The 24,621-nt window shown below is 59.6% G+C and overlaps 1 protein-coding gene across 2 annotated transcripts; it reads left to right on the top strand.

Moving 5' to 3' along the window:
- The first annotated feature begins 21,704 nt into the window (after nucleotides 1-21,704).
- Nucleotides 21,705-23,862, top strand: HES4 (hes family bHLH transcription factor 4). 2 transcript variants are annotated; one of them, XM_066563953.1, is made up of 4 exons: nucleotides 21,705-21,974; nucleotides 22,163-22,258; nucleotides 22,345-22,432; nucleotides 22,851-23,862. In XM_066563953.1, exons 1-4 carry the CDS (start codon nucleotides 21,864-21,866, stop codon nucleotides 23,441-23,443), a joined length of 888 nt encoding a protein of 295 aa, XP_066420050.1. In that variant the 5' UTR covers nucleotides 21,705-21,863; the 3' UTR covers nucleotides 23,444-23,862. The 2 variants fall into 2 exon arrangements, with proteins under 2 accessions (XP_066420050.1, XP_066420049.1); XM_066563952.1 differs by having other exon boundaries at nucleotides 21,705-22,073.
- The last annotated feature ends 759 nt before the right edge of the window (nucleotides 23,863-24,621 follow it).

The following is a 24,621-nucleotide window of genomic DNA, read 5'->3' as shown; positions in this document are numbered from 1 at the left end:
GAATTCTGTTATTCCCGCACTTCCCAACCCCATCAGGGCTTTTCTCAGGGTCTTGGCCGTGCTCAAGCTGCCCATTTAGCAGCGGGAATGTCCAATTAAAGGAAAGACAAAGGAGGAGCCCGGCCTGGCTTAATTGAAATGGGTTTCGGGCTAATGAGGATCAGGTTCAATCCAGTCCCGGGGGTGGAGGCACGGCAGCCCCTTCACGCCGGCCCCAGCCTGCAGGATTCCCTCTGTCCCTGCTGGTCCTGGGTGGAATCCTGGCTTTGCCCGGCAGGGAAGGGGCCATGGGGCACCTCCAGCTCCCCCTGCCCTGCAGGAGCTTCTGGGATCCCCACCAGGAAGGGTTGGCTGTCACTGCAGGGGCTGGGAACAGCCTGGAGGAAGGAAGGTTGGAAAACACCTCCAAAATCATCAAATCCAAGCATTCCTCGTGCTGCGGTGGTCACCACCGAGCCACGTCCCCAAGTGCCACGTTCAGGAGGTTTTTAGCACTTCCAGGGGTGGTGATCCCACTGCTGTCCTGAGCAGTTCCGAGGCCTGGCCACCCTTGCAGTGAAAAGCTTTTTTCCCAAATATCCAAACTAAACTTCCCTTGAGGCCTCGCTCTTCCAGCTCCACATCACCTCCCAGAGCGTTTCTCCTCTTGGTCTTGTTCCCAACACTGCAGTACCAAACCTGGCTGCATCCCCATTGCATCCCCATCTCCATCCCCATCCCCATTCCTGCTCCATCCCCATCCCCAGCTCCATCCTGATCCCCAGCTCCATCCCTGGTTCCATCCATCCTCAGTTCCATCCCTAACTCCCCACTCCATCCTTCCCCAGCTGCATTCCCAGCTCCATCCCTAATTCCCGACTCCGTCCTTCCCCAGTTCCATCCCTAATCCCATCTCCACCCTTTTCCCGGCTCCATACTGAGCCCCAGTGTCATCCCTATCCCCATCTCCATCCATCCATCCATCCATCCATCCATCCATCCATCCATCCATCCATCCATCCATCCATCCATCCATCCATCATCCATCCCAGCTCCATCCCTAATCCCACCTCCACCCTTTGCCAGCTCCATCCCCTTCTCCAGCTCCATTTTTCCCCATCCCAGCTCCATCCCTCCCATCTCCGCCCCTTTCCCGGCTCCATCCCAGCCCCGGCACCGCGCGGGGGCACTCGCAGCCCGGCCGTGCCGCCGGGACGGCTCCGGGACGGCTCCGGGCCCGCTCCGGGCCATCCCCGCTCCCCTGAGCCGGCCCGGTTGGGAGCCTCCGAAGCCGCCGATGTCGCTGTGTTCCAAACGCAGCCGCGCTGGGGAGGGGGCGGCTGCAGATCCCGCCGGGAATGAGCCCATGGAGCCCCGAGGGCTGATCCCAGCGAGGCTGATCCCACCCAGGGCTGATCCCAGCGAGGCTGATCCCACCCAGGGCTGATCCCAGCGAGGCTGATCCCCCCGAGGCTGATCCCAGCGAGGGATGATCCCCCCGAGGCTGATCCCCCCGAGGCTCCCGGCTGGCCACACTGAGGAGGGCAGAAGCATTAATTGCTAATGAGAAACTTAATGCGGCTGCCGGGTCCTGCCAGGCCCAGCAAGAGCATCCCCAGAGCGCCCAGAGCTGCTCTCTGCCCATCCCTCTCCTGCCCCCCACCCTCATCCTGGGGGCTGGAAGGGGAATTCTCCAGGATCCAGCTCTCCAGAGCCTCTGGAAGCGAGGCCTTAGGGATCAGCTGGATCCAGGATGAGGTTTTAGGGATCAACTGGATCCAGGGTGAGGTTTTAAGGATCAACTGGATCCTGGCGTGCTTTGGGGGCTGGGAGGCAGCTGCGACAGGAGAGGCAGCGCAGGAGATTTTCCATTTTCTCCTGCGAATTACGATCCCCCGGAAAATCTCGGCGTGGGAGTGCAGGTACCCCATGGTTTGAGTCAGCAGAGGTGGGAGCAGGTGGCAAACCCGATTTATCATCATCATCTCCCGAGGGGGGGAATTCTGGCCCTGGCTGCCAGGCAGGGCCGCGCTGTCGCTGTCGCTGTCGCTGCCATCCCTCCCTCCCTCCCTCCCTCCCTCCCGGCTGGGGCTCTCTGCGCCTGCCCCCGCATTCATCATCCCCGGGATGTGCCCACGCCTCTGCTGGCTCCGGGTCGTGCCAGTCCCATCCCACCCGCCCTCCGCAGTCACGTCCCAGCCCCCGGCCGAGCCGGGTGGGGCTGCAGGAGCCCCGCAGCTCCTCAATCTCCGCAGCTCCTCAGTCCCCTCTGCCCCTCAATCCCCTCTGCCCCTCAATTCCCTCTGCCCCTCAATCCCCTCTGCCCCTCAATCCCCGCCGCTCCTCAGTCCCCTCTGCCCCTCAATCCCCTCTGCCCCTCAATTCCCTCTGCCCCTCAATCCCCTCTGCCCCTCAATCCCCTCTGCCCCTCAATCCCCTCTGCCCCTCAATCCCTTCTGCTCCTCAATCCCCGCCGCTCCTCAGTCCCCTCTGCCCCTCAATCCCCGCAGCTCCTCAATTCCCTCTGCCCCTCAATCCCCGCCGCTCCTCAGTCCCCTCTGCCCCTCAATCCCCTCTGCCCCTCAATCCCCTCTGCCCCTCAATCCCCGCCGCTCCTCAGTCCCCGCTGCCCCTCAATCCCCGCCGCTCCTCAATCCCCGCAGCTCCTCAATCCCCGCCGCTCCTCAATCCCCTCTGCCCCTCAATCCCCGCAGCTCCTCAATCCCCTCTGCCCCTCAATCCCCTCTGCCCCTCAATCCCCGCCGCTCCTCAGTCCCCGCCGCTCCTCAATCCCCGCCGCTCCTCAGTCCCCGCCGCTCCTCAATCCCCTCTGCCCCTCAATCCCCGCCGCTCCTCAATCCCCGCCGCTCCTCAATCCCCTCTGCCCCTCAATCCCCGCCGCTCCTCAATCCCCTCTGCCCCTCAATCCCCTCTGCCCCTCAATCCCCGCCGCTCCTCAATCCCCTCTGCCCCTCAATCCCCGCCGCTCCTCAATCCCCGCCGCTCCTCAATCCCCTCTGCCCCTCAATCCCCGCCGCTCCTCAATCCCCTCTGCCCCTCAATCCCCGCCGCTCCTCAGTCCCCTCTGCCCTTCAATCCCCTCTGCCCCTCAATCCCCGCCGCTCCTCAATCCCCTCTGCCCCTCAATCCCCTCTGCTCCTCAATCCCCGCGGCCCCCGAGCCCCGCCGGGGGTGGGTGACGGCGGTGCCGCCGCTGTGCCCGGGGCCAGCCCGGCTGGTGGCACTCACCGCCGTTATCGGCTCCGCGTGCGGCCGCAGGGCGCGCCTGGAGCTGCTGCTGCAAATCGCGGCTGCGGGAGGGGCTGCGGGGGGAGCAGAGGCGTCCCGGGCCTGGGGAGGGAGCGAGGGGGCGACTCTGGGGTCACCGGGGACAAGGACACGGGAGGGCAGAGCTGGGCAAAGGGCAGCTCCCCTTTTATCTCCCCCCCCGTCTTTCTCTTCTCCCCTTTTATCTCCCCCCCGTCTTTCTCTTCTCCCCGTTTTTCTCTTCTCCCTGTTCTGGCAATTTTGGGGATCCTGGCCCTGCAGGGATCGAGGTCAGGGGAGGGGTGGGGGATGCAGGAGCCTCTGTCGGTGCTGAAATTCAGGTTTAGCACGCACAGGTGAGAGAAAATCCACTTCACATTCCAAATCGTGGAGCCATGCAATGGTTTGGGGTGGAAAGGCCTTAAATCCCATCCATTCCATTCCCATCCCACCCATTCCCATCCCACCCATTCCCATCCCACCCATTCCCATCCCACCCATTCCCATCCCATCCCATCCCATCCCATCCCATCCCATCCCATCCATTCCATTCCCATTCCATCCCATCCCATCCCATCCCATCCATTCCATTCCCATCCCACCCATTCCCATCCCATCCCATCCCATCCATGGGCAGGGACCCCTTCCACCATCCCAGAGGAGCCCCCTGGGGCTGCTCCCCCCTTCCCTGCCCTGAGGTCACCCCGTGTCCCCAGCGTTGTCACCGTCCCCTGCCCGGCCCAACCCCACCTGTGGGATCAGCCAGGGGACACCCGAGCCCCCTCCTCACCTGGGGCTGCTCCTCCCCTCTGGGGCAGGAGCTGGAAAATGGGGTTAAAAGCAGCGATTTGCTTTGCCATGCTGAGAAGAAAACAAGGACAAGGGATTATCCCCAGCCGTGTCACACCACACCTGCTGCCCCCCAGGGCTGGGGACAGGGTCATCCCCTCGTCCCAGCCCTTCCAGCCTCGGGGATGAGCCAGCCCTGCACTCCATGGAGCTTCTGCCCCTGTGCTGGGCGCTGGATCCCAGCGTGGCCCCACCGGGAAGGGGATGTGGGGACCAGGAGTCCCAGCACAACCCCCCCAGCTCAGGATGAAGGCTGTGAGGATAAAAATGTCCTGGAAGTGGGAGAAAATCCTGATTTCCAGAGCCAGGCTCCAGTGCTTCCTCAGGGCTGGGCAGTGCCAAGGTGCAATTCCAGAAAATCTGGGTTTGCATCACAAAGGCTTTGCCGGGGACAACCTGAGGGAAGCTCTGATGGGGAAAACTCTTCAATCCCATCCCTGCTCCCAAATCCTTCTCCTGGCCTGTTCATCTGGCCGGGGGACAGGGCCAGCAGCGTTCCCAAGCCCTCAGGAAGGCCTGGAAAATGTCTCTGTGCAAAGGGAGTATCGGGCCCTGCACTAAAAGGACAATAAAAGAAGATGAACGACGTGCAGGTGCTGGCTGGGATCCCCTGGAATGAGCTGCTCCGAGTCCCCAGCCCCTCTCACCATCCTGTGTGCTGCTGCTTTTCCCACTGCTTTTTATAGCAGGGAATTTGAAATTTCTTTCTTTTTTCTTTTTTCTTTTTTTTTCTTGTGCTGGGAAATTTCCACCCTCTCTGCTCCCCCACAGCTCCAGCTGCAGAGACACTGGGAATGTTCTGTTCCAGGGGCTTTCCTGCCTGGATCTGTCTCACATCCCATTGTTAAACCCCGGGAATTGTGATGGATTGGAAAGGGAGACTCGCAGCAAAGCTCGCTGGGGAAGGGGAACCTGTGGAGGTTTGAAAGATGAGCAGGCAGGAAACGGAGCTGAGTTTGTGCTCTGCAAAAAAAAAAAAACCAAAAAAAACCCAAAAAAACCCTCTGCCTTTTCCAGAGCTGCTGCAGCTCCAAAGCACCGCGGGTTTAAATGAGAAGTGGAGCTGAAATTTGGGAACTGCAGGCCCTGGGAAAGCGGCATCCTGATCCCATCCAGCAGTGCCAGGTGGAGACAGTAAATATTGCAGGGAAATCAGTAAATATTGCAGTAAATACTGCAGGGAAATCAGACACCCCGAGCCCTTCCAGAGCATCCCCAGCCTCGCTGAGCTCCTCCAGCTCCCTCTCCCGGGTCATTCCCAGCAAAGGGAAAGCAATGGGAATAATGGGGTTCAACCGGACCGGCTCCCACTGCTCCCGGGGGAATGGGAGGGCGGCAGAAAAGAGAAATTCCCTGGGAATCGGGGGGTTCCCGGGGAACTGGGGGGTTCCAGGGGGTTCCGGGTGAATCAGGGGGTTCATGGGGAATGGGAGGATTCCCAGGGAATCGGGGGGTTCCGGGTGAACCGGGGGGTTCCTGGGGGTTCCCGGTGAACCGGGGGGTTCCCGCGGTCTGGATCAGCGGGAAGGGGCTCGGATCGCGCTCAGCAGCCCCAGCCGGGCTGGGGGCGATGCTGGCGCTGCCTCAGCAGCTGCCGCCGGAGCTGATAAGCGCCGTTATCGCTGCCCGGCTCCCCCGCAGCCCCGGCCCCGCTCCTGCCCCGCTGGAATTGGGTTTGTCCCGGGGCCGTTCCCGAACGGACGCTGACAGACCCCGGCCCGCACCGCCCAGCGCAGGGGCCGCTCCCCGCTGTCCCCCGCGCGTGTCCCCGGGTGACATTTGTGACATTTGTGACATTTGTGACATTTGCCGCCGAGGGAAGGCGCGGCAGCGCCGCGACACCTCCGGAGCTTCCCGCTGCTCCTGCACATCCCCGCTCCTCCCTGCTGCAAGCGGGGCCGTGTGTCCAGAGCTGGCTGCGCTCCAGGAAGGGCTGGCACCTTCGGCAGGGAGAGGGAAACGCGGAAACTCTGGGTATTTGAGGGCACAGAGCCACAGAAATTCTGGATATTTGAGGGCACGGAGCCACAGAAATTCTGGATATTTGCTGGGGGTACATCCTGGACTGCCAGGGAATGGGGATGGGGATGGAAATGGTGATGGGAATGGGAAAGGGAATGGGAATGGGAAAGGGAATGGGAAAGGGAATGGGGATGGGAATGGGAAAGGGAATGGGAAAGGGAAAGGGAATGGGGAAGGGAATGGGAATGGGGAAGGGAGAGGGAATGGGAATGGGAAAGGGAATGGGGATGGGAATGGGAAAGGGAATGGGAATGGGAAGGCTTTGTGGCCAAACTGGGGGACTCTGGTGCTGGTGGCTCGGCCACGCAGCGCTGCAGAATTCCCACGAGAAGGAATTTCGGTGCCGAAGCTTCTCCACCTCCCCTCCCTCGGTGCTGGAACCTCTGCTCCTCCCCTCCCCGTGTTTTGGCTCCGTGCTTGGCTCCGAGCTCTGTCCGGGCTCCCGGAGCCCCCCCGTTTGCCAGGGCAGCCGCTCCATTGTCCCCCCCGAGCACCTGGAGACCTCCTCGGAAAAACTTCATTTGCCGGGGCCCGCTTTGATGAAAGCGGCCTGGCGGGGAGGCCCGGGTCAATATTGGTTTTGGAACAGATGGGGGTGAGGACAGGAGCCGGGGGGAGCCGGGCGGCGGTGCCAGCCCCGGGCAGGGGAGGCTGTGCCTCGATGGCAGCGCCCGGGGAGGGGCAGGAGGCGCTCGGAGATCAAAGTGGGGCAGCCCCGGAGAGGTGGAGCTGCTCCCCCGTGCGCGCTGCAACAAAAGCATCAAAGGGAATCCAATGAAACTAATTGAAGGGCTGGAGCGCTAAATAGCGAGCGCCGGGGCTTTCATGGAACGCCAGCTCCTTCCCGTCAGGAACCGCGGGGATGAGCATCCAAAAAAACCCCAGGGACAGCCCCCACCATCCCAAAAACAACAACGACAGCAAAACCCCAGGGACAGACACCCCACCCCAAAAACAACAACAGCAAAACCCCAGGGACAGACACCCCATCCCAAAAACAAAACCCCAGGGACAGACACCCCCTCCCCGACAAGAACAACAGCAAAACCCCAGGGCCAGCTCCCGCTCCCCAAAACCAGCAACAACAACAACAAAACCCCAACCCCAAACTCCTCGCACAGAGGGGCAGCGGATCCCGCCTGGCGCAGCCGCTCCCGGGACACCGGGAGGGATTTGGGGGATTATTTGAGGGATTATTTGAGGGATTGTTTAAGGTCCCTTCCACCCCAAACCAGGCTGGGACTCCGGGGTTCCATGGCTTGAGCTGGATCGGTTGTGGCAAACAAGGTCCCAGTGCCCTCCTTTTTTTGGGGTGCTCAAAAAAGGCCCTCCTGATCTTTGGGGTGCCCAAACAAGACCCCAGTGCACCCCCTCGGTGCCAGCCCCGATGCCCGGGGAGGGCAGGGCAGGGCAGGGGAGGGGAGGCAGCCCGGCCCCAGGCTCGGTGTCTGCCCTGCCCCGCATCCATCACCGATCAAGGGAAGCCCCTGCAGGTTGTTTTAAACCGGGGCCAGCGGGAGCTCAGGCTAATGAGTCAAATCTGAGCATTCCTCACATTTCCCGTCCATCCCCAGCGCGGGGGATGGGGACAACATCTCCCTCTGGAGGGGGAGCTGAGCCCTGTCCTGATCCATGGGGCGGCCAAGTTCTCCTGGAGGTGAGGGCACAAACCCTTCCCTGTCCCTTCCCTCCTTCCCTATGGAATCCAGACTCCCCCGGGCACTGAAATGCAGCTGGAGGTGTCTGGGACACACCAATGCTCCGTGCCAGGTCCTTTATCCCCCTTGGAATTCCCACCCCAGCTCCAGGAGAGCAGCACCAGGGCCGGGAGAGCAGCACCAGGGACAGGAGAGCAGCACCAGAGACAGAAGAGCAGCACCAGGATCAGGAGAGCAGCACCAGGGCCAGGAGAGCAGCACCAGGGCCAGGAGAGCAGCACCAGGGCCAGGAGAGCAGCACCAAGATCAGGAGAGCAGCACCAGGGCCAGGAGAGCAGCACCAGGGACAGGAGAGCAGCACCAGGGCCAGGAGAGCAGCACCAGGGCCAGGAGAGCAGAACCAGGGCTGGGAGAGCAGAACCAGGGCTGGGAGAGCAGAACCAGGGCTGGGAGAGCAGCACCAGGGCCAGGAGAGCAGAACCAGGGCCAGGAGAGCAGCACCAGGATCAGGAGAGCAGAACCAGGATCAGGAGAGCAGAACCAGGATCAGGAGAGCAGCACCAGGGACAGGAGAGCAGCACCAGGGCCAGGAGAGCAGAACCAGGGCCAGGAGAGCAGAACAAGGGCCAGGAGAGCAGCACCAGGATCAGGAGAGCAGCACCAGGGCCAGGAGAGCAGAACCAGGGCCGGGAGAGCAGAACCAGGGCCAGGAGAGCAGAACCAGGGCCAGGAGAGCAGCACCAGGGACAGGAGAGCAGCACCAGGATCGGGAGAGCAGCACCAGGGCCAGGAGAGCAGCACCAGGATTGGGAGAGCAGCACCAGGATCGGGAGAGCAGCACCAGGGACAGGAGAGCAGCACCAGGGCCGGGAGAGCAGAACCAGGGCCGGGAGAGCAGCACCAGGGCTGGGAGAGCAGCACCAGGGCTGGGAGAGCAGAACCAGGGCTGGGAGAGCAGCACCAGGGCCAGGAGAGCAGAACCAGGGCTGGGAGAGCAGCACCAGGGCCAGGAGAGCAGAACCAGGATCCAGGAGAGCAGCACCAGGGCCAGGAGAGCAGCACCAGGATCGGGAGAGCAGCACCAGGGACAGGAGAGCAGCACCAGGATCAGGAGAGCAGCACCAGGATCGGGAGAGCAGCACCAAGATCAGGAGAGCAGCACCAGGATCGGGAGAGCATCACCATTCCCAAGTATTCCATGATTTCCCCTGGATATGCCTTCCTCCAGGAGAAACCTGTTCAGCACCAGCAAAGCCAAGAAAGACAGGAAAATATAAGAATTTATCAACAATAAGTTCCTATTTATCAAAGAATTTATCAACAATAAGTTCCTTTTTTTCCCCATTAATTAAACCAGCCCAGGTTCCTCTCCCCACACCTCCCTCGGTTCCTCTCTGCTCTCCTCCCTTCCTCCCCATCTCCCCGGCTCTCTCCCCCTGGGATTTTAATTACATTCATCAATTTCCACTCAGTGCCTCTGTCACCGGGCTGTAATTATTGCCGGAGCCGAGCGGATTAAGGCTCCTCCAGCGCCTCTTTCCCAGCCCCCGGTGCCAGCTCGGTGCCCGGGGCTGACAGATGGGCAGGGGCCGCTGATTGCCCCTAATGAGCCGCCACAAAGGGGCGGCGCCCCAAACTCCACGGGCAGGGTTGGGGTCGCTCCAAACGGCCCCGGGTTCCCAGGGAGGGAAGGTGGGGATGGGGGATCCTGGGGGGTCAGAGGAGCTGGGGATGGGGGTTTGGTCGGCTCCAGGGCTCCCCAGGCTCAGCTCAGGAGCTCTCCAGATTTAAACCCTCATGGGATGAGCTCCAGGGCTCCCCAGGCTCAGCTCAGGAGCTCTCCAGCTTTAAACCCTCATGGGATGAGCTCCAGAGTTCCCCAAGATCAGTCTGGGAACTCTCCAGCTTTAAATCCTTATGGGATGAGCTCCAGGGCTCCCCAAGATCAGTTTGGGAGCTCTCCAGCTCTAAACCCTCATGGGATGAGCTCCAGAGTTCCCCAAGCCCAGCTCAGGACCTTTCCAGCTCTAAACCCTCATGGGATGAGCTCCAGGGCTCCCCAGGCTCAGCTCAGGACCTTTCCAGCTTTAAACCCTCATGGGATGAGCTCCAGGGCTCCCCAGGCTCAGCTCAGGAGCTCTCCAGCTCTAAACCCTCATGGGATGAGCTCCAGAGTTCCCCAAGATCAGTTTGGGAGCTCTCCAGCTCTAAACCCTCATGGGATGAGCTCCAGAGTTCCCCAAGCCCAGCTCAGGACCTTTCCAGCTTTAAATCCTTATGGGATGAGCTCCAGAGTTCCCCAAGCCCAGCTCAGGACCTTTCCAGCTCTAAACCCTCATGGGATGAGCTCCAGGGCTCCCCAGGCTCAGCTCAGGACCTTTCCAGCTTTAAACCCTCATGGGATGAGCTCCAGGGCTCCCCAGGCTCAGCTCAGGAGCTCTCCAGCTTTAAACCCAGCAGATAAAACCTGGATGAGCTCCAGGTCACTTTCCCTTCCCCAGGCACGAGGCTGACCCCACAAACACCAACCCAGCCACCCCACTCAGCCCCGGGCGAGCCCTGGAGGGCACCAGGGGATGGAGGAGAGGCACAAATGCCCAACGATGCCAGGCACGGGCACACGAGGAGAGATCAGGGCATGAAAAGGGAGCGTGGGGGCTCTGGGGGATTTGTGCCAGCTCAGAGCTGAGCTCCAAAGTGGATTTGCTTTAACCCTGTGCAGAGGAGCTGGGCACTGCTCCCTCCCCCTTCGCTTGCTCCAGATGATTAAAATGTGGATTTTCCTCCAGAGCTGCGGATGGAGGGTGCCCAAACCCACCCTGTGCCCACCCTGTGCCCCCTCCCACCCCCCAGCCCAGTTCCCTCCTCCTCTGGCCTCAGCTGAAAGCCCCAAATTCTCCTTCTTTTTGCAACTCCAAGGAAAAGGCAGCTGGGTCATCCCCTGTGCTGGAGGATTTGGGTGGGGTTTTCCCCATGGGGAGGGAGGGAAACCCTTCCCGAATTCCCTTCCCCTCTGCCCCTCCCAGGGGTGGGCACAGCTTCCTCTGGGGCAGAATGAGAAAATCCTGGGGTTGAAATGGTTAAAGCCACCCATGGAAAAGCCCCCAGGCTCTCCAGGGAAGGAGCCAGTGGGGCCAGGGGGTCCCTCTGCTCCCCAGGCATTCCCTGCTTTGGGATCTGGGAATGGTCCTGATGGAATTCCAGGCTCCAGCTGCTCAGGTTTGGGAGGCTGAGCCGCGTTTTGTTCTGGCATGAGAATTCCCTGGGATCCATGGTGCCCGGGGATGCTGGGAGCTGCACTGGAGCTCCCGGGGCAGCCGGAAGGGCAGTGCCGGGACATTTGCCAGGACAATTTCCAGGACATTTCCTCCTGATTGTCACCTCCGGGGCTCGGCACAACCTGAGCCCTGCTGGGGGGATAATCCCATTTACCAAGCCCATTTTCCAATCCCATGCATTTTCCAGAGGGATCACCTGGGAAAGAGGCACGATCCAGAGCTCTGGGCTCCTCTGCCCCGGGGAACCCGAGGGCTTTGGGGATTCCACGGGAATTAAATTCCAGGAGGGGAGCCCCCAGCAGGGCCTGGCCCAAATCCACCCTGGGGGAATTTGGAATTTTATTTTCCCTCTGGAGCCCTCGGGGTCCGTGGCATCCCCGCCAGGACCTGGGCACTGCCGGGGCAGCAGGGAAAAGGTGAATTCGGGGGGATTCGGGCACAGCTCGTTAAAAGCCCACATTTGCAGGTCCCCCTGGAAGTGTTTATCCATTATTGAAAATCCCATATGTTCCACGTCCAGGAGGATCAGCTCTCAGCCGCGAGATAAGCGGCGTCCATTTATTGTTCTCTGCTCTCTCCCTCCTCCCTTTCTGCCTCCCCCGGGGCTTTTAATTACATCCATCACCTCCCGCCCGTCCGGACCAGCCGGCTCCGGGTCCCCCCAGCCCAGCACGGCCCATTTTCACCCCCTTGGAAGGAGAGCAATTGTTTCTCTCCCCTCTCCCAAGTCCTGGAGCGAGAGACAGAGACATTTAGCAGCCGCTGTGAAATTTCAGCCGGGATTGGAATTTATTTTAAGACGCCGGCCTTTAAATTTTTCATTAAAGCCTTTCTCCCCCTGCCAGGCAGCGGGGACCCGGGGAGGGGGGCCTGGGAGAGGATGGAGGGTTTCGCACAGCCTGCAGCCTCCCCCGGCTCTGTCTGCAGCTCCAAATTCCTGCCTGGAATTCCCAAACCCCGGAGCCTTCCCCATCCCTGAGCGGCCTTTCCAGGCGGTGCTGGAGCGGAATCTTGGATCGCTGCCGGCTCCGGGGAGCGCTGGGAGCATCCCGGGGAGCACCTGGGGCCTTGTGGCTGGAGCTCGGCCAGAGCTCGGCTGCCTGAGCCGGGATTTGGTTCCGTGCTGGGCGGCTCCAGGGCAGGAGGTGCCTGCGGGGAGCTCGGAGGGGATGGGAGTGCCTGGAGGAGACGTTCCGTGCTCGTTCCACATTTCCCTTCCAGTTCCTGCTGCACTTCCCGTCCATCTGCCGTATTTCCCATTGCCTGCTGCATTTCCAGTCCAGTTCCTGCTGCATTTCCAGTCCAGTTCCTGCTGCATTTCCCGTCCATCTCCTGCTGCATTTCTCCTCCATCTCCTGCTGCATTTCCCTCCCATTTCCTCCTGCATTTCCCTCCCATTTCCTCCTGCATTTCCCATCCATCTGCTGCATTTCCCGTCCATCTCCTGCTTCATTTCTCCTCCATCTCCTGCTGCATTTCCCTCCCAGCTCCCTTCCCTCTCCATGGCCATGGTTTCCATATGTCCCCATCCCACGTATCCATCCTGACCCCACTTCTGGGGTTTAATCCCAAAGCGTTCCCCAAAACTCCCGTCCCATTCCAGCTCCCATTTTTTGCCCAGCTCCCGGTTTCATTCCAGCTCCCCCATGTGCAGCACAGAGGTGTCTCATTAATTGATTAATTATTCATGGGGCGCCAGACGGGCAGGCAGAGCTGGGCCGGGAGGAGCCCAGAGCCTCCCCAGCCTCTCCTGATGTCACCGCTCCCTCCCCGTCACGACCACGTTGTCACCAGTTGTCACCGGCCACCTGCTCGGCACTGGGCAATCCTCGTTAAAATCCCAATTAGCATATAATGAGGGACAGATCCCGGCTTTCCCAAGCCCCAATTTCCTTTCTTTCCCTGTTTTTTTTAAATTTAATTTTTTTTTTTAACAAAAGGTTTCCGGTTGTTCAAACCTGGGAGCAAGAACCAGGCTGTGGATCCAGGGTCGCATCCCAGCCCAGGATTGACCAGGCAGCTGCTGGGACACCTGGGAAGAGCCTGGAAAATTGAGAAAATGAGAAAATTGAGAAAATTGAGAATTCCGTGTCCCCTGGAGCTGGCTGAATGGTCCTGGAGCTCTCCAGAGGGGCTGGTTGAGTTTTCCATGCTGGAAAAGCCCCTCCAGAGTGGGAGTAATTCCCTTTTCAGGGGGTGGGAATCACCATCCCGGCTGAGGACACGGTTTGGGGGTGCTGGGTTGATGCCACCACTCCATGGGCAGCTTTTTGGGACCTCACGGGTTAACCTGAGCCGGGATTTTGGCCGCTTCTCCCAGGATGTGCCCATTTTCCTTCCTCCCGCACTCCACACCGTCCCTTGGAGCCACCAGGCACGTTAAGCTCAGCTTAAGAGCAAACCAAAATCCAAATCCAAACCCTCCACTCGCTCATTCCCGTTTTATTTTCCAACAGCTTTCACTCATCATTTCTTCAGGAACAGAAACGGGAACAAGAATGAACATTTTCCCCTCTCAAAGGGCATTTGGGGCATTCAGGTTCCAACCCCGGAGAGCAAAAACCTCCAGGAGGAGCCGAGTGCCGCTGTCCCCAGCCAAGCCCCCGAGCCAGGGAGGGACGGCGCTGTCACCGCACGGGGAGGTGGCCCGGGCTGGGTGTCCTGTCCGTCCCTCCCAGCCCAGACAACTCTTTTTGCCATCCCATTGAATTTTTAATATAAAGCTGATACCATGAAAAATGAGCATCTTTTTGCCGGCAAGACAATGGGGGATTTTTCAGGGAGTTGTTGCGCTCTTTGTGCGCTTTGTGGGGTTTTCTTTGCCGGGTTCTGACTGGGGCAGGTTTTATCAAAGGCGCGGGGTGGCTGGGAGCCGCGGGGACAATGGCAGGGCGATGAAGTCACAACGTTAATCTGCTCTGTGCGGCTCTAAAGAGGTGGAAACTGCCCTGAATGCCATGAAATCCTCCCCACAATGAGCCCGCCCCGAGGTGCCAATCACAAAGTCACGGCGGCCGCGGAAGGGGAAATCTTGGGGGGAAAAGCCTGGAATGATGCAAAGAAGGAACTTTATTAATTTTGATTTTTTTTTTTTTTTTTTACAAGGAGGAATGGCTGTGGAGGAATGGGGAACCGAGGAAGGGAATGATTTGGGTTGGAAGGGACCTTAAAGCTCTTCCCATTCCATGTCCCATGGGCTGGGACACTTCCCACTATCCCAGGTTGTTCCAGGATCCAGCTCCAAACACTTCCCAGCAAGGAGTGGGATCCTGTCATTCCAGTGACAGGATGAGAGGAATTCCTCCGGGAAAGGCCCTGAGAGTTTGGAATGAGCCATCCAAGGAAGTCTGGAGTCCCCATCCCTGGAGGCACCCAAGGAACACCTGCCTGGGCGTGGGGACAAGGTGGGGACAAACTGGGCCCAGCTTGGACTCGGTGGCCTTGGGAGGCTTTTCCAGCCTTGGTGATTCCGGGATTCTGGATTGGATCAGGAATTCTGGATGTGGATCAGGAATTCTGGATGTGGATCAGGAATTCTGCTCTGTGAAGGTCCCAGTTGGGATTCTGGATGTGGATCAGGAATTCTTCTTTGTGAAGGTCCCAGACCGATTTTTTTCCTGGTGCCTGCCAGAAGAATAACGTCATGAAGACCCAAAATTCCCAAATCCAGGAGCTGTCGCTTTGTTTTCCTTGCTTCTCCCGAGGGTTGTTCGATGGGAAGGGGCAAAGGACAGACCCCAAAGCATGGCCCGGCCCCCAGGGACGCACCCAGGTGTGCAAACAAGCCGGGCTTTCCCCAAGATTTTCCCCAAAAATTCGATTTCGGGCCTGGAATGGAACGTCCCGGCTCCTCGGGAACTGCAGTCCCTCTTCCCGCGGGTGCTCCCGATGCCTCAGTGCGCGGCTTTAAAGGAATTTCGCCCCTCTTCTGGATTAGTGACCCATTCTAACAGCTCCTCATTGCCGGGCTCTCAAAGGCCCCATTGGATCGAGTTTACAAAGGAGCTGAGCCGGAGATGAAGAGTTTACAAAAAGTTTGTAGGAAGCCGCGGAGTCCTTTTAAAAGAGAATAAACTGCCACTGCTGTGTCTGGGTTGAGTTAATCTGATTAGGCCAAGCTCATCAACAGCCCCAGTGAAAGGAATGAGGCGGGGGAAAGCCCTGGACAGGGCCTGGAAAAAAAAAAAAACCCAAAAAAACCAACCCAGGGACCCTTTTAGCAGGGAAGTCAAACAAACCCCATTGAGGGGGAGCACGCTCGCCTGCAGATGGCAAAATGACAAATCTGCTCCAAGAAAAGCAAACAGAGGTGACGGCTTTCCCCCTCCCTCCTGTCCCCAGGTATGGGATCAGAGATGGAGGGAACTCCGAGGGAAGGGGCTGGGGGATGTGGGGATGGCAGGGCAGGGTGGGGTTACCTGCTCTGCCGGAAAACCCGAGGGGTAAAGGGATTTCTGTGAGCTTTCCATGCTGCTGTGCCCCTTAGGAGCCATCCCTGCCCTGCTCCCAGCTACACTGGGGTTTTCCAAGCTCTGGAAGCAGCAGCATCCGTCCAAGGAGGAACGAGCCGTCATGAATGAATCCCTTGGGAAGCTGTGCCAGGCGCAGAAAGGGACGGTGCCACCACCACCCCATCTCACGGGGACATTTTTATTGAGTGCCAACCAAAAATCCTCACTTGAAACCCCACCAGAACGTCCCATCCCCACCTCCTGGGAGAGATTTTCAGCTTTGCCTTGGGAGCAGCTGGAATTGTGCTGGGCCTGAGCCCCTCAGATCATTAAGAACAATATCAGTGCCAGGCGTGGCAGGAGATTTTCTGCCCCGGGCCGCCTCCCAGCGCTGTAATTGACTCTATTTTCTGCCTCCTGCACACGCAGGGCTGAGGCTCAGCCCCTTTTCTCTGTCCCCAGAGGAACAGGACCCCCTGAAAGGGACCCCGGGCTGTGGAAAATCCGGGCAGGACGCGGCTCCAATCCCTCCTTTCATCCCTGCCGCCTTTTCAAGATGTTTTCCAGGGAAGGGAAAGTCAGCAGATCCGTGCTTGGGCAGAGTTTCTGGCACTTGCAGAAGAAGGGAACATCTGTCTCAATCAGCTGGGCTATTCTGTGTGCCGGCTCCTCCTCAGCTCTCAGCACCGAGAGAGACAAAACCGGGGCAAAACCTCCCAAAAAGGGGTTTTGTCTACGCCGCCGCAATTTCCTTTTAGGAGAATTTCCAAGGGCGGGGAAGGAGGAAAGGAGGGGAGAAAAGAAATTAAAGCCCATTTGCTTCCTCGTGAAAAAGAGGGAAAAAAAAACCCCAAAAACCCAAAATCTCCATTTCTAATGGGGCGAGATTCCTTCCCCGCCCTCAACAGGAGCGGCTGGGATGAAGAGGAGTTAATTGGTGCAGACAGGAATTTTCTTGGAAATATTTCCCCTCTCAGCTGGAGGAGCCCCCAGAGCTCCTGGGCTTGCTGGGATTTGGAGCTGGGGCTGGGAGCTCCTGGAATCCAGGGAGAAACTCAGGAATGAGGGAGGCCCTTGGCACACCTTGGGGCACGGGTAAGGATCCCTGGAATCAGGGAATCCTGGAATTATAAAGGTTGGAAAAGGCCTCGAGGCCCAACCATCACCACCCTGTGATGTCCTTGAACTGCACCCACGGATTCCCGAACAATTCCAGGGATTTGGGGCTCCCCCAGTGCCCATTCCCCATGTTTACAACCCTTTCCACGACTTTTTTTACTGATATCAGATCTAAATAAAAGATGGAAGAGCCTCTGGCCCTTGAGACCCGGCCTCGACTGCGGAGCTTTGGAAATACCCAGGCTTTGGATGAGATTTTGGGAGCTGGCCGAGCTGGAGCCATCCCTGGGGATTTTCCCTGCTCTGCTGCTGTTGGGAATTATTTCAGCTGGCACTGGAGGAGCAGAGCTCAGCAGGGATGGGACAGGAGTGGGACAGAGATCAGGACACAAAAACTTCCCGGCATAATTTCCCCAAACCCCTTTCCTGGCCCTGGCCTTGTTTGGAGGGGGGATTTTGGCGGCCACATGACCCCTGCTAATTAATTTCAGCTGATTAGAGCTGGAAACTCCGCGGGGACAAAAGAGGCCACGGGAGGATGCTCGGGGCTGGAGGCTGCGCTGTAATTTGTTCCCCATTATGGGCGGCCAAAAAAAAAAAAAGGAAAAAAAAAAAAGAAAAAGCTGCTCGGGAGCTGCCAGCCCTTAATGTCTTCATTTCTGCCGCAGCATTCCCTGTGCCACATCCCGGGGTGATGGATGGGATCAAGGCCGGGAAATCCCGGAGGGATTAGAGCCCAATCCCTGCGCAAACAGCGCTGGAGAGGCTGAGCAGCCCCAGCTGTCCCCAACAATGGGCGAGCAAACAGCGCCGGGGAGGGGCTCGGGGACAGCGACACAAACCCCGCTCAGCCCCCCGGGACCTTTTATGAGCCTCTTCCCCCCGTGGGCTGCAAAGCTTTTCAGCGGCGTTTCCAGATTTCGAGCGGGCTGGATGCAATAAAATGGGGTTTAGGATCAAAGGGACGAGCGGGGACGGCCACCAGCGTTTGTCCCCTGGCCTGTCCCCTGCCTCGTGTCCTCGGCCCCAATATGGGCATGAATAACCCCTCTCACACCGTCACAACTCAAAGCTTTTAAGCTGTTTTTATTTAAAAACATGTATGAACGCCAGTGTTTTATCTTTTTTTTTCCAAGGGATCAAGATTAAAAATATAGGCCATGCCCGGAGAGGGACTTTGCACACAAAGCCCTAAGGAGGAAAATCCCATCCAGAGGTTTCCATCCAGAGGTTGTTTCAAGGCTTTCGCATCCCCGCACAAGCTGGAAAACCCGAATTGTCCCGAGCTGGGGCAGCTACCAGGGAGGAACTGCAGGAGGGGAGGGTGAAATCATCGCAATTCAGCCGCAAGGGCACAAACGCTGCGGGATCGGAGCTGCCATCCCAGGATCCGCCACTCCTGGCGTGCGTTTCCTTGGCATCTCCCGCGGACCTTGCGCGGGGGGATAAAATAGATGGAGAAGAGATGCAGGATGTGGGCTGGGCTGCAGCAAAGCGGCTCAGAGGGAGAAAAGCCTCGGGGAGGGGAGGCCGCGCTCAGCAGCGCTCCCCACCCTGCCGTCCCTGATACCCCCAAACTCCCGATTCTGGATTCGGGATCTTTTCCCCGAGTGCAAACGGGGAATTTCCCGGCCCCCTCTGGGAGTTTTCCAGGTGCAGGGGTGGGCAGGCGCAGCGGGCAGAGCTGGGAGGGTGGCAGGGGGTGCTCGTGTCCCCATCCCGTCCCCTTTGTGTGGCTTCAGTCGCCGCTAAAAGGTGAAAAACCCTGCGGGATGGGAAAAGGCCCCAGGCACATCCAAATGCGGGGTTAGGTGGGGATAAAACAACAACAAAAAACCCCAAAACCAAAACAACAAACGCAATCCCAAACGCCAGTCCTGGCGGAGGGCAGAATTGCGGCTTCATCCGGACTGGGGGAAATGAGGATTGGATCTTCCCCGGGCTCTGGGCGCTGGAGCGGGGCTGGGGGCGATGCTGGGGATGCTCCCGAGTTTCCCCTGGAATTCCCTCCGGAGAGCAGCGCAGCCAGCGAGGGCCGCTCCCAGCCTGGCAATTGCATCACTCGGTGTGGATTCTGCTGAAATCCTCCAGTCGTGACTCTGTTTTATTTTTTTTTTTTCAGTGTAATTATGTAATTAATGCGCTCAGAGCGAGCTGCCGAAGGAGGGACATAATTTTTGGGGTTTTTTTATTATTATTGTTATTATTATCATGACTTATTTCCTCCCAGGATTTTTACAGCCTCCCTTATTTTCAGGGAGATTGCACAAGGGGCTGTTGTTCTGCAGTTTATTGCTCTCAGAAGGAAACTGAGCCCTGAACCTTTGCAGTGACACTCAAAAAGCCTTTTAATAACATTTATTCCTCCCCAGGGACACAACCTGCACCCTTCCTCCAGAGGAATGGGCTCCACTTTGCTGCCACTTGGACTCCTCCAGAAAAAACAACACCTCCCACGCAGCAAAAATCATAATTCAGCCCGGAATTGCTGTTCCTGTGGTCACGTGTGCCTCGGGGAGAGAGAGGAAAAGGCTCCTGAAAGGAATGAATCCTCCTGGAGCCTTTGATGTCTGCGGGAGGACGGAGCCGCTTCCCCAGCGCTGCCGTGGGTGCTCCTGGCATGCGGCAGAGCACCTGGAACTGCTCCGACATGAAAGGGCCGGGATGTGATCAGCGCCAGAACGGGAACCCTTCCAAGCGCTCTTCTCTCCCTTTTCCCATCTTGTTTTCCCTTCTATTCTCTTCTTTTTGTTTTCTTCCTTTTCCATCTTTTCCTTCCTTCCTTCCTTCCTTCCTTCCTTCCTTCCTTCCTTCCTTCCTTCCTTCCTTCCTTCCTTCCTTCCTTCCTTCCTTCCTTCCTTCCTTCCTTCCTTCCTTCCTTCCTTCCTTCCTTCCTTCCTTCCTTCCTTCCTTCCTTCCTTCCTTCCTTCCTTCCTTCCTTCCTTCCTTCCTCCCTTCCTCCCTTCCTCCCTTCCCTTCCCTTCCCTTCCCTTCCCTTCCCTTTCCCCTTTTTCCTTTTTGTCCCTTTTCCCTTCTTTTCCCTTTTGGAATCGTTCACTGCAGTGAATTCAGAGCACACCAGGAGCTGGGCCAACGGTGAGGATTAAATTCCACGTGTGGTTCCCTTCTCCTCCCGAAGAATTCCCACAGACTCAGCCGGGTCGCCCTCAGGTTTTCAGCTGCAAAAACCGAATGTGTTTTCCTGAGAGTTTCCACACAAAAAAATCTCATTTTTACCCTTCAGAATAGGTGAGGAAAGGGGGGAAAAGGAGCAGAGCTTTTCCAGCCCAGGAACCCCACTCTGAGACATCAGCCTGTGTGGAGCTAATTCCCAATTTCTAATTTAAGGATTATTATTATTATTATTATTAAAAGATTAAAGCCTGCAGCAGCGAGATTTCACACCAGGGCTGCATTCCCAGAAAGGCCTCAAACAGGCAGGGCTTGAAATGAGCCAGAGCTTGGGGCTGTTCTGTGGTGGGGGTCCCACCTTAAAGGGATTTCTTGGGTCGTGGGAACAGGACTGAGCCCAGTGGGCACCATGACCCCTCCTCAGCCATGGCACAAACCCACAGCTTTTGGGGTTGCCAAATTCCCGCAGATTTGGGGGTTTCCTAAAGCCCCTCACCTTTTGGGGATTCCCAGATTCCCGCAGCTTTTGGGACACGCTGTTCCCATCCCAAAGAGAGCCCCAGGTTTTTTCTGGGGGGTGGCACAGAAAAAGGGGGTGAGGGGGGTTGGCACCTCCCTTGGCACGCTGTGCTGGAGGGCACAGAGCCCTGTTTGAACCAGCCTTGGTGACAAAAACCACCAGAATCGGGACAAGAGGCCAAGTGCCCCGGTAGGGGCACAGAAGGGACTCTTGGGGGGTCACTCCTGCCAAATTCACAGAGGAGGGGGGGACAAATTCCCAGGCCCCCCATTAAACCAGGGGGGTCCCGGGGCACAGCCGGGGTGGGAGGAGGCGCTGGGGGCTTCTTCCCCCGAACCCCGCACCGGGATTTGCTCCGGGAGGGGGAAAACAGGGGGTAAATAAGGGCGGGGAGGGCAGAATGGGGGTCCCTCAAGAGTTCAGGGGGGTCCTGACCCTTCCTGACCGGTGAAACCGGGGGGTCCAGGGGCACCGGGGCACCACCGGGCGTGCGGGAAGGCGCTGGGGTTGCTCACTCAGCTTCCTCCCGCTCCGCCACCGCCGGGATCGGCTTGCCGGGGCCGGGGGGAGCGGGGGGGAAGCGGGAAGCGGGCAGGGAGGCAGCGCAGGAAGGCGGCAGCCCCGCGGGCGGTGCGGCGGGGCGGCTGCCGCCGGCGGGCGGCGGCGGGGCGGGGTTTTCCCATGGAGCCGGGAGCGCTCCGGCACGTGCTCCGACGGGAGAACGGGGGGGTGGTGGTGGAGAGGAGCAATGGGAATGGGGATGGGAATGGGAACGAACGGGGGGGAGCGCGCTGGGAACGGGGGGAACCGGGGGGGGAACCGTGAGGGAGAGCGCGAGCCGCGGCCGTGATTGACAGCGGCGCCCCCGCCAGCCAATGGGAGCGCAGAGCGCCCGCGCGGCCGCCCGCACCCCCCGCCCATTGGCCGCCCGCCGGCCGCGGCCTCGCGTGCCGCGCCAGCCGCCGCCACCGCCGCCGCCCCCGGGCCGGGTGTCACAGGGCGGGCGGGCAGGGCAGGCGGCGAGCGGGGCCAGCGCGGCGGCGGCGGCGGCGGTGCCGGGGCCAGCCCCGCCCGCGCTCTGCCCTCACACTCCACCCCCCCCTCCCCTCACACACACGCAGCGCTCCCCCCGCCTTCCTCACCCCACGTGGCCGCGCTGAGGGGAGGGGGCGTTCCCCGCGCGCGTGACGGGGCGGGGCGGGGCTTCCCGCCCCGCTCGGGGCAGGGAGGGGGGCCTGGAAAACGGAGGGGGGTGAGGAGCGGACCAATAGGAGCGCGGGACGCGCGGGCGCCGGGCGCGGGCCGGGCGCTGATTGGCTGCGCGCGAGTGTGGGAACGGCGGCGGCGGCGGGTTCACACGAATGGGCGCCGCCGCCGCCGCCGCCGGGCTATAAAAGGGCGCGGGCGAGGGGCGGGGGGCGCCGCCGCCTCACGCCCCGCGCCCGCCGCACGCGCCCCGCGCCCGCCGCCGCACGCGCTCGCTTCGCCCCCTCCGGTTCCTTTTTTTCTGCCCGCCTACCGCTCCCCCGGTTCGTGCCGCTCTCCCCGCCGTTCACTTCCTTCCCGTTCGCTGCACCGTACCTCAGCCATGCCCGCCGACACGGGCATGGAGAAACCGACCGCCTCGCCCATCGCCGGCGCGCCCGCCAGCGCCAGCCACACGCCGGACAAGCCGCGGAGCGCCAGCGAGCACCGGAAGGTAAATGGAGGAGGAGGAGGAGGAGGAGGAGGGTGCCGGTCGGGGCGCAGCAACGGTGGCGGCGGAGCTGGATGGCGGCAAGCCCGCGGCCGTGCTGAGGTCGGTGATGGTCGGGGATGTCGGTCGGGGGCGGCGCGGGGGTCCCGGGGCTGTGCGGGGGGCGCTGACCGGCTCCGCTCTGCCCGCAGTCCTCCAAGCCCATCATGGAGAAGCGGCGCCGGGCGCGGATCAATGAGAGCCTGGGGCAGCTCAAGACGCTCATCCTGGACGCGCTCAAGAAGGACGTAAGTGGGGCTGCGGGGACACCGGGGGGGACAGCGGGCGGTGTCCGGGCGCGGGCAGCCCTGAGCGAGCCGCTGTTGTCCCGCAGAGCTCGCGGCACTCCAAGCTGGAGAAGGCGGACATCCTGGAGATGACCGTCAAGCACCTGCGGAACCTGCAGCGGGCGCAGATGACCGGTGAGTGCCGGCACCGGGGGCACCGGGATCCGGACCGGGCATCGGGATCGGGGTCTGCACCGGCAGCTGAGGACAAGGGATCGGGGATGGGGATCGGGAACCGGGGACACAGAATGGGGACGGGGATCCGGTCCGAAGGCAGGGCACCGGGAACGGGGTTCTGCACCAGTGCCTGGGGATTTGAGAATGAGAGAACGGGAGCTAGCGACCGGGAAGGGGCTCCTTACCGGGAACCGGGCTCCAGAACCGGGGCTGGGGACAGGGAACCGGGCTCCAGACCAGGGGTTAAGGACAGAGCGCCGAGAACCGGGCTGCACACCGGGATTAGGGACAGAGAACCGGGCGCTGGGGACAGGGTACCGGGGCCGGTTCTCTGGACCTGCCACTCACCTGCCGCCCCCTCTTCCCTCCCTGCCAGCCGCGCTCAGCGCCGACCCCACCGTCCTGGGCAAGTACCGGGCCGGCTTCAACGAGTGCATGAACGAGGTGACCCGGTTCCTGTCCACCTGCGAAGGGGTCAACGCGGACGTGCGCACGCGGCTCCTGAGCCACCTCTCGGCGTGCCTGGGCCAGATCGTGGCCATGAACTACCCCCCTCCTCCTCCTCCGCCTCCTCCGCCCGCCCAGCCCGCACATCTGGCGCAGCAGCCGCTGCACGTCCAGCTGCCCCCGGGCGCCGCCGGAGCCGTGCCCGTGCCCTGCAAGCTGAACCCCGCCGAGGCGCTGTCCCCCAAGGTCTACGGCGGTTTCCAGCTCGTTCCGGCCACCGACGGCCAGTTCGCCTTCCTCATCCCCAACCCGGCCTTCCCGCCCAGCTCCGGACCGGTTATTCCTCTCTATGCCAACGCCAACGTGCCGGTGGCGGCGGGCGGCGGCTCGGGGAACGCGGCCGCCACCCCCTCGGCGTCGCCGGTGCAAGGTTTGACATCATTTGGGGGCAGCATCGGGCCAGCGTCGCAGGCCGGGAGTCCCGTTGGAGAGCGCAGTGAATCCGTGTGGAGACCCTGGTGACTTCCTCCGAGTCATTCCCGTCTCCAGAAACAACGAAAAAATAACAACGAACTCTCGTTGGCTCCGTTGTATGGAGCCCTTGTTATGTCTTGGGGTTTTTTAAAGCAGATTTAAAGCAGAAAGGAAGAAAAGGACCTCGCTATGAACGTGCTATTTATTATTTTTAGAGGTTGGGATCTCGACTTGTATTTTTAAACTCCTTTAAAATGCCTTTATTTGAGATACTTTTTTTAAAGAAACGAACAAAAGAAAAAAATAAATGAGAAATAGTTTTGTAACGAATATTCAAAAAGTTATAATGCCAAAGTTGTTTGTATCCCGTTGGTCTGTGGGTGTGTGCGTGCCTGTGTCGAAGACTTCCAAAAACGAAAAGAGAAAAAAAATGCAGGTGTTTCAATAAAGGAACTCTTTGAAATAGATTTTTTTCCCCACCATTTCATTTTGTTTGAGAGTGGGCAAGGACAAGCTCAAAAAATTTGAATAGGACTGGACTTCATGGCTTTATTTAAGGATATTTGGAAGGGATTTGGGTAAGAAATTGGGGGGGAAAGCGATGGGGCTGAGGTGGGAATGTTAAATATCCCCTGAGTTTTGCAGCCACAAGAAGGATTCCCAAAGAAACTGCTGCTGGAAGCTGAGCAACCACCTCGAGCCCGCAACCTGCTCCCAAAATCCCCAAATCTCCGCGGCTTTTCCGCCTCTGGGGTGGGGATGGGCTGCACAGAAGTTGCTCCGGGCCCACAAAAGCGGCGAGAGAGCCCGTCCCTATTGTCAGGAGGGTAATTAGGAGGTATAAAGGGTCTCATCGAGTATGCAGCGGGCTCTTTGGCAGCTCGGGAGCCCTATTGAAGCGCCTGGGAACTCGGAGCTGAGGGTTAATGTGTGTCTTTTTTTTTCCCCGGCGCTCTCATTGACAGGGCCAGATAGACTCTGATACTCAATGCTGTTGTAAATTCAATTGCCTGGCCTCACAATGCCCACCTCATAAAAGAGAATAACTCGGGGTTGTGGCTTTTTCTTTGCCGCTGAGCAGGGGGACTGAGGAAAAGACAGTTTTGCCACCCATTCTGACTCACCCCCGGCACTTGAATCGTGGCCAAGTGGAAGCAATTGCAGCCTCTCGCACACGGAGAATGAGCCACTTCCAATTGTCACCAATTAAAAAGGGCCGCGCCGCG

Source organism: Molothrus aeneus, chromosome 21 (genome assembly GCF_037042795.1).
Source record: "Molothrus aeneus isolate 106 chromosome 21, BPBGC_Maene_1.0, whole genome shotgun sequence".
In the NCBI taxonomy this organism is placed as follows: Eukaryota; Metazoa; Chordata; class Aves; order Passeriformes; family Icteridae; genus Molothrus; species Molothrus aeneus.
The sequence above is the reverse complement of the archived record's forward strand: the minus strand, read 5'-3'. Positions and strand labels throughout refer to the sequence as shown.

Coding starts and splice junctions, on each gene's coding strand:
- HES4 (XM_066563952.1), top strand. CDS start 21,864: ATGCCCGCCGACACGGGCATGGAGAAACCGACCGCCTCGCCCATCGCC. Junction 22,074..22,162: donor AAGCCCGCGGCCGTGCTGAG/GTCGGTGATGGT, acceptor CTCTGCCCGCAG/TCCTCCAAGCCCATCATGGA. Junction 22,433..22,850: donor GCAGCGGGCGCAGATGACCG/GTGAGTGCCGGC, acceptor CCTCCCTGCCAG/CCGCGCTCAGCGCCGACCCC.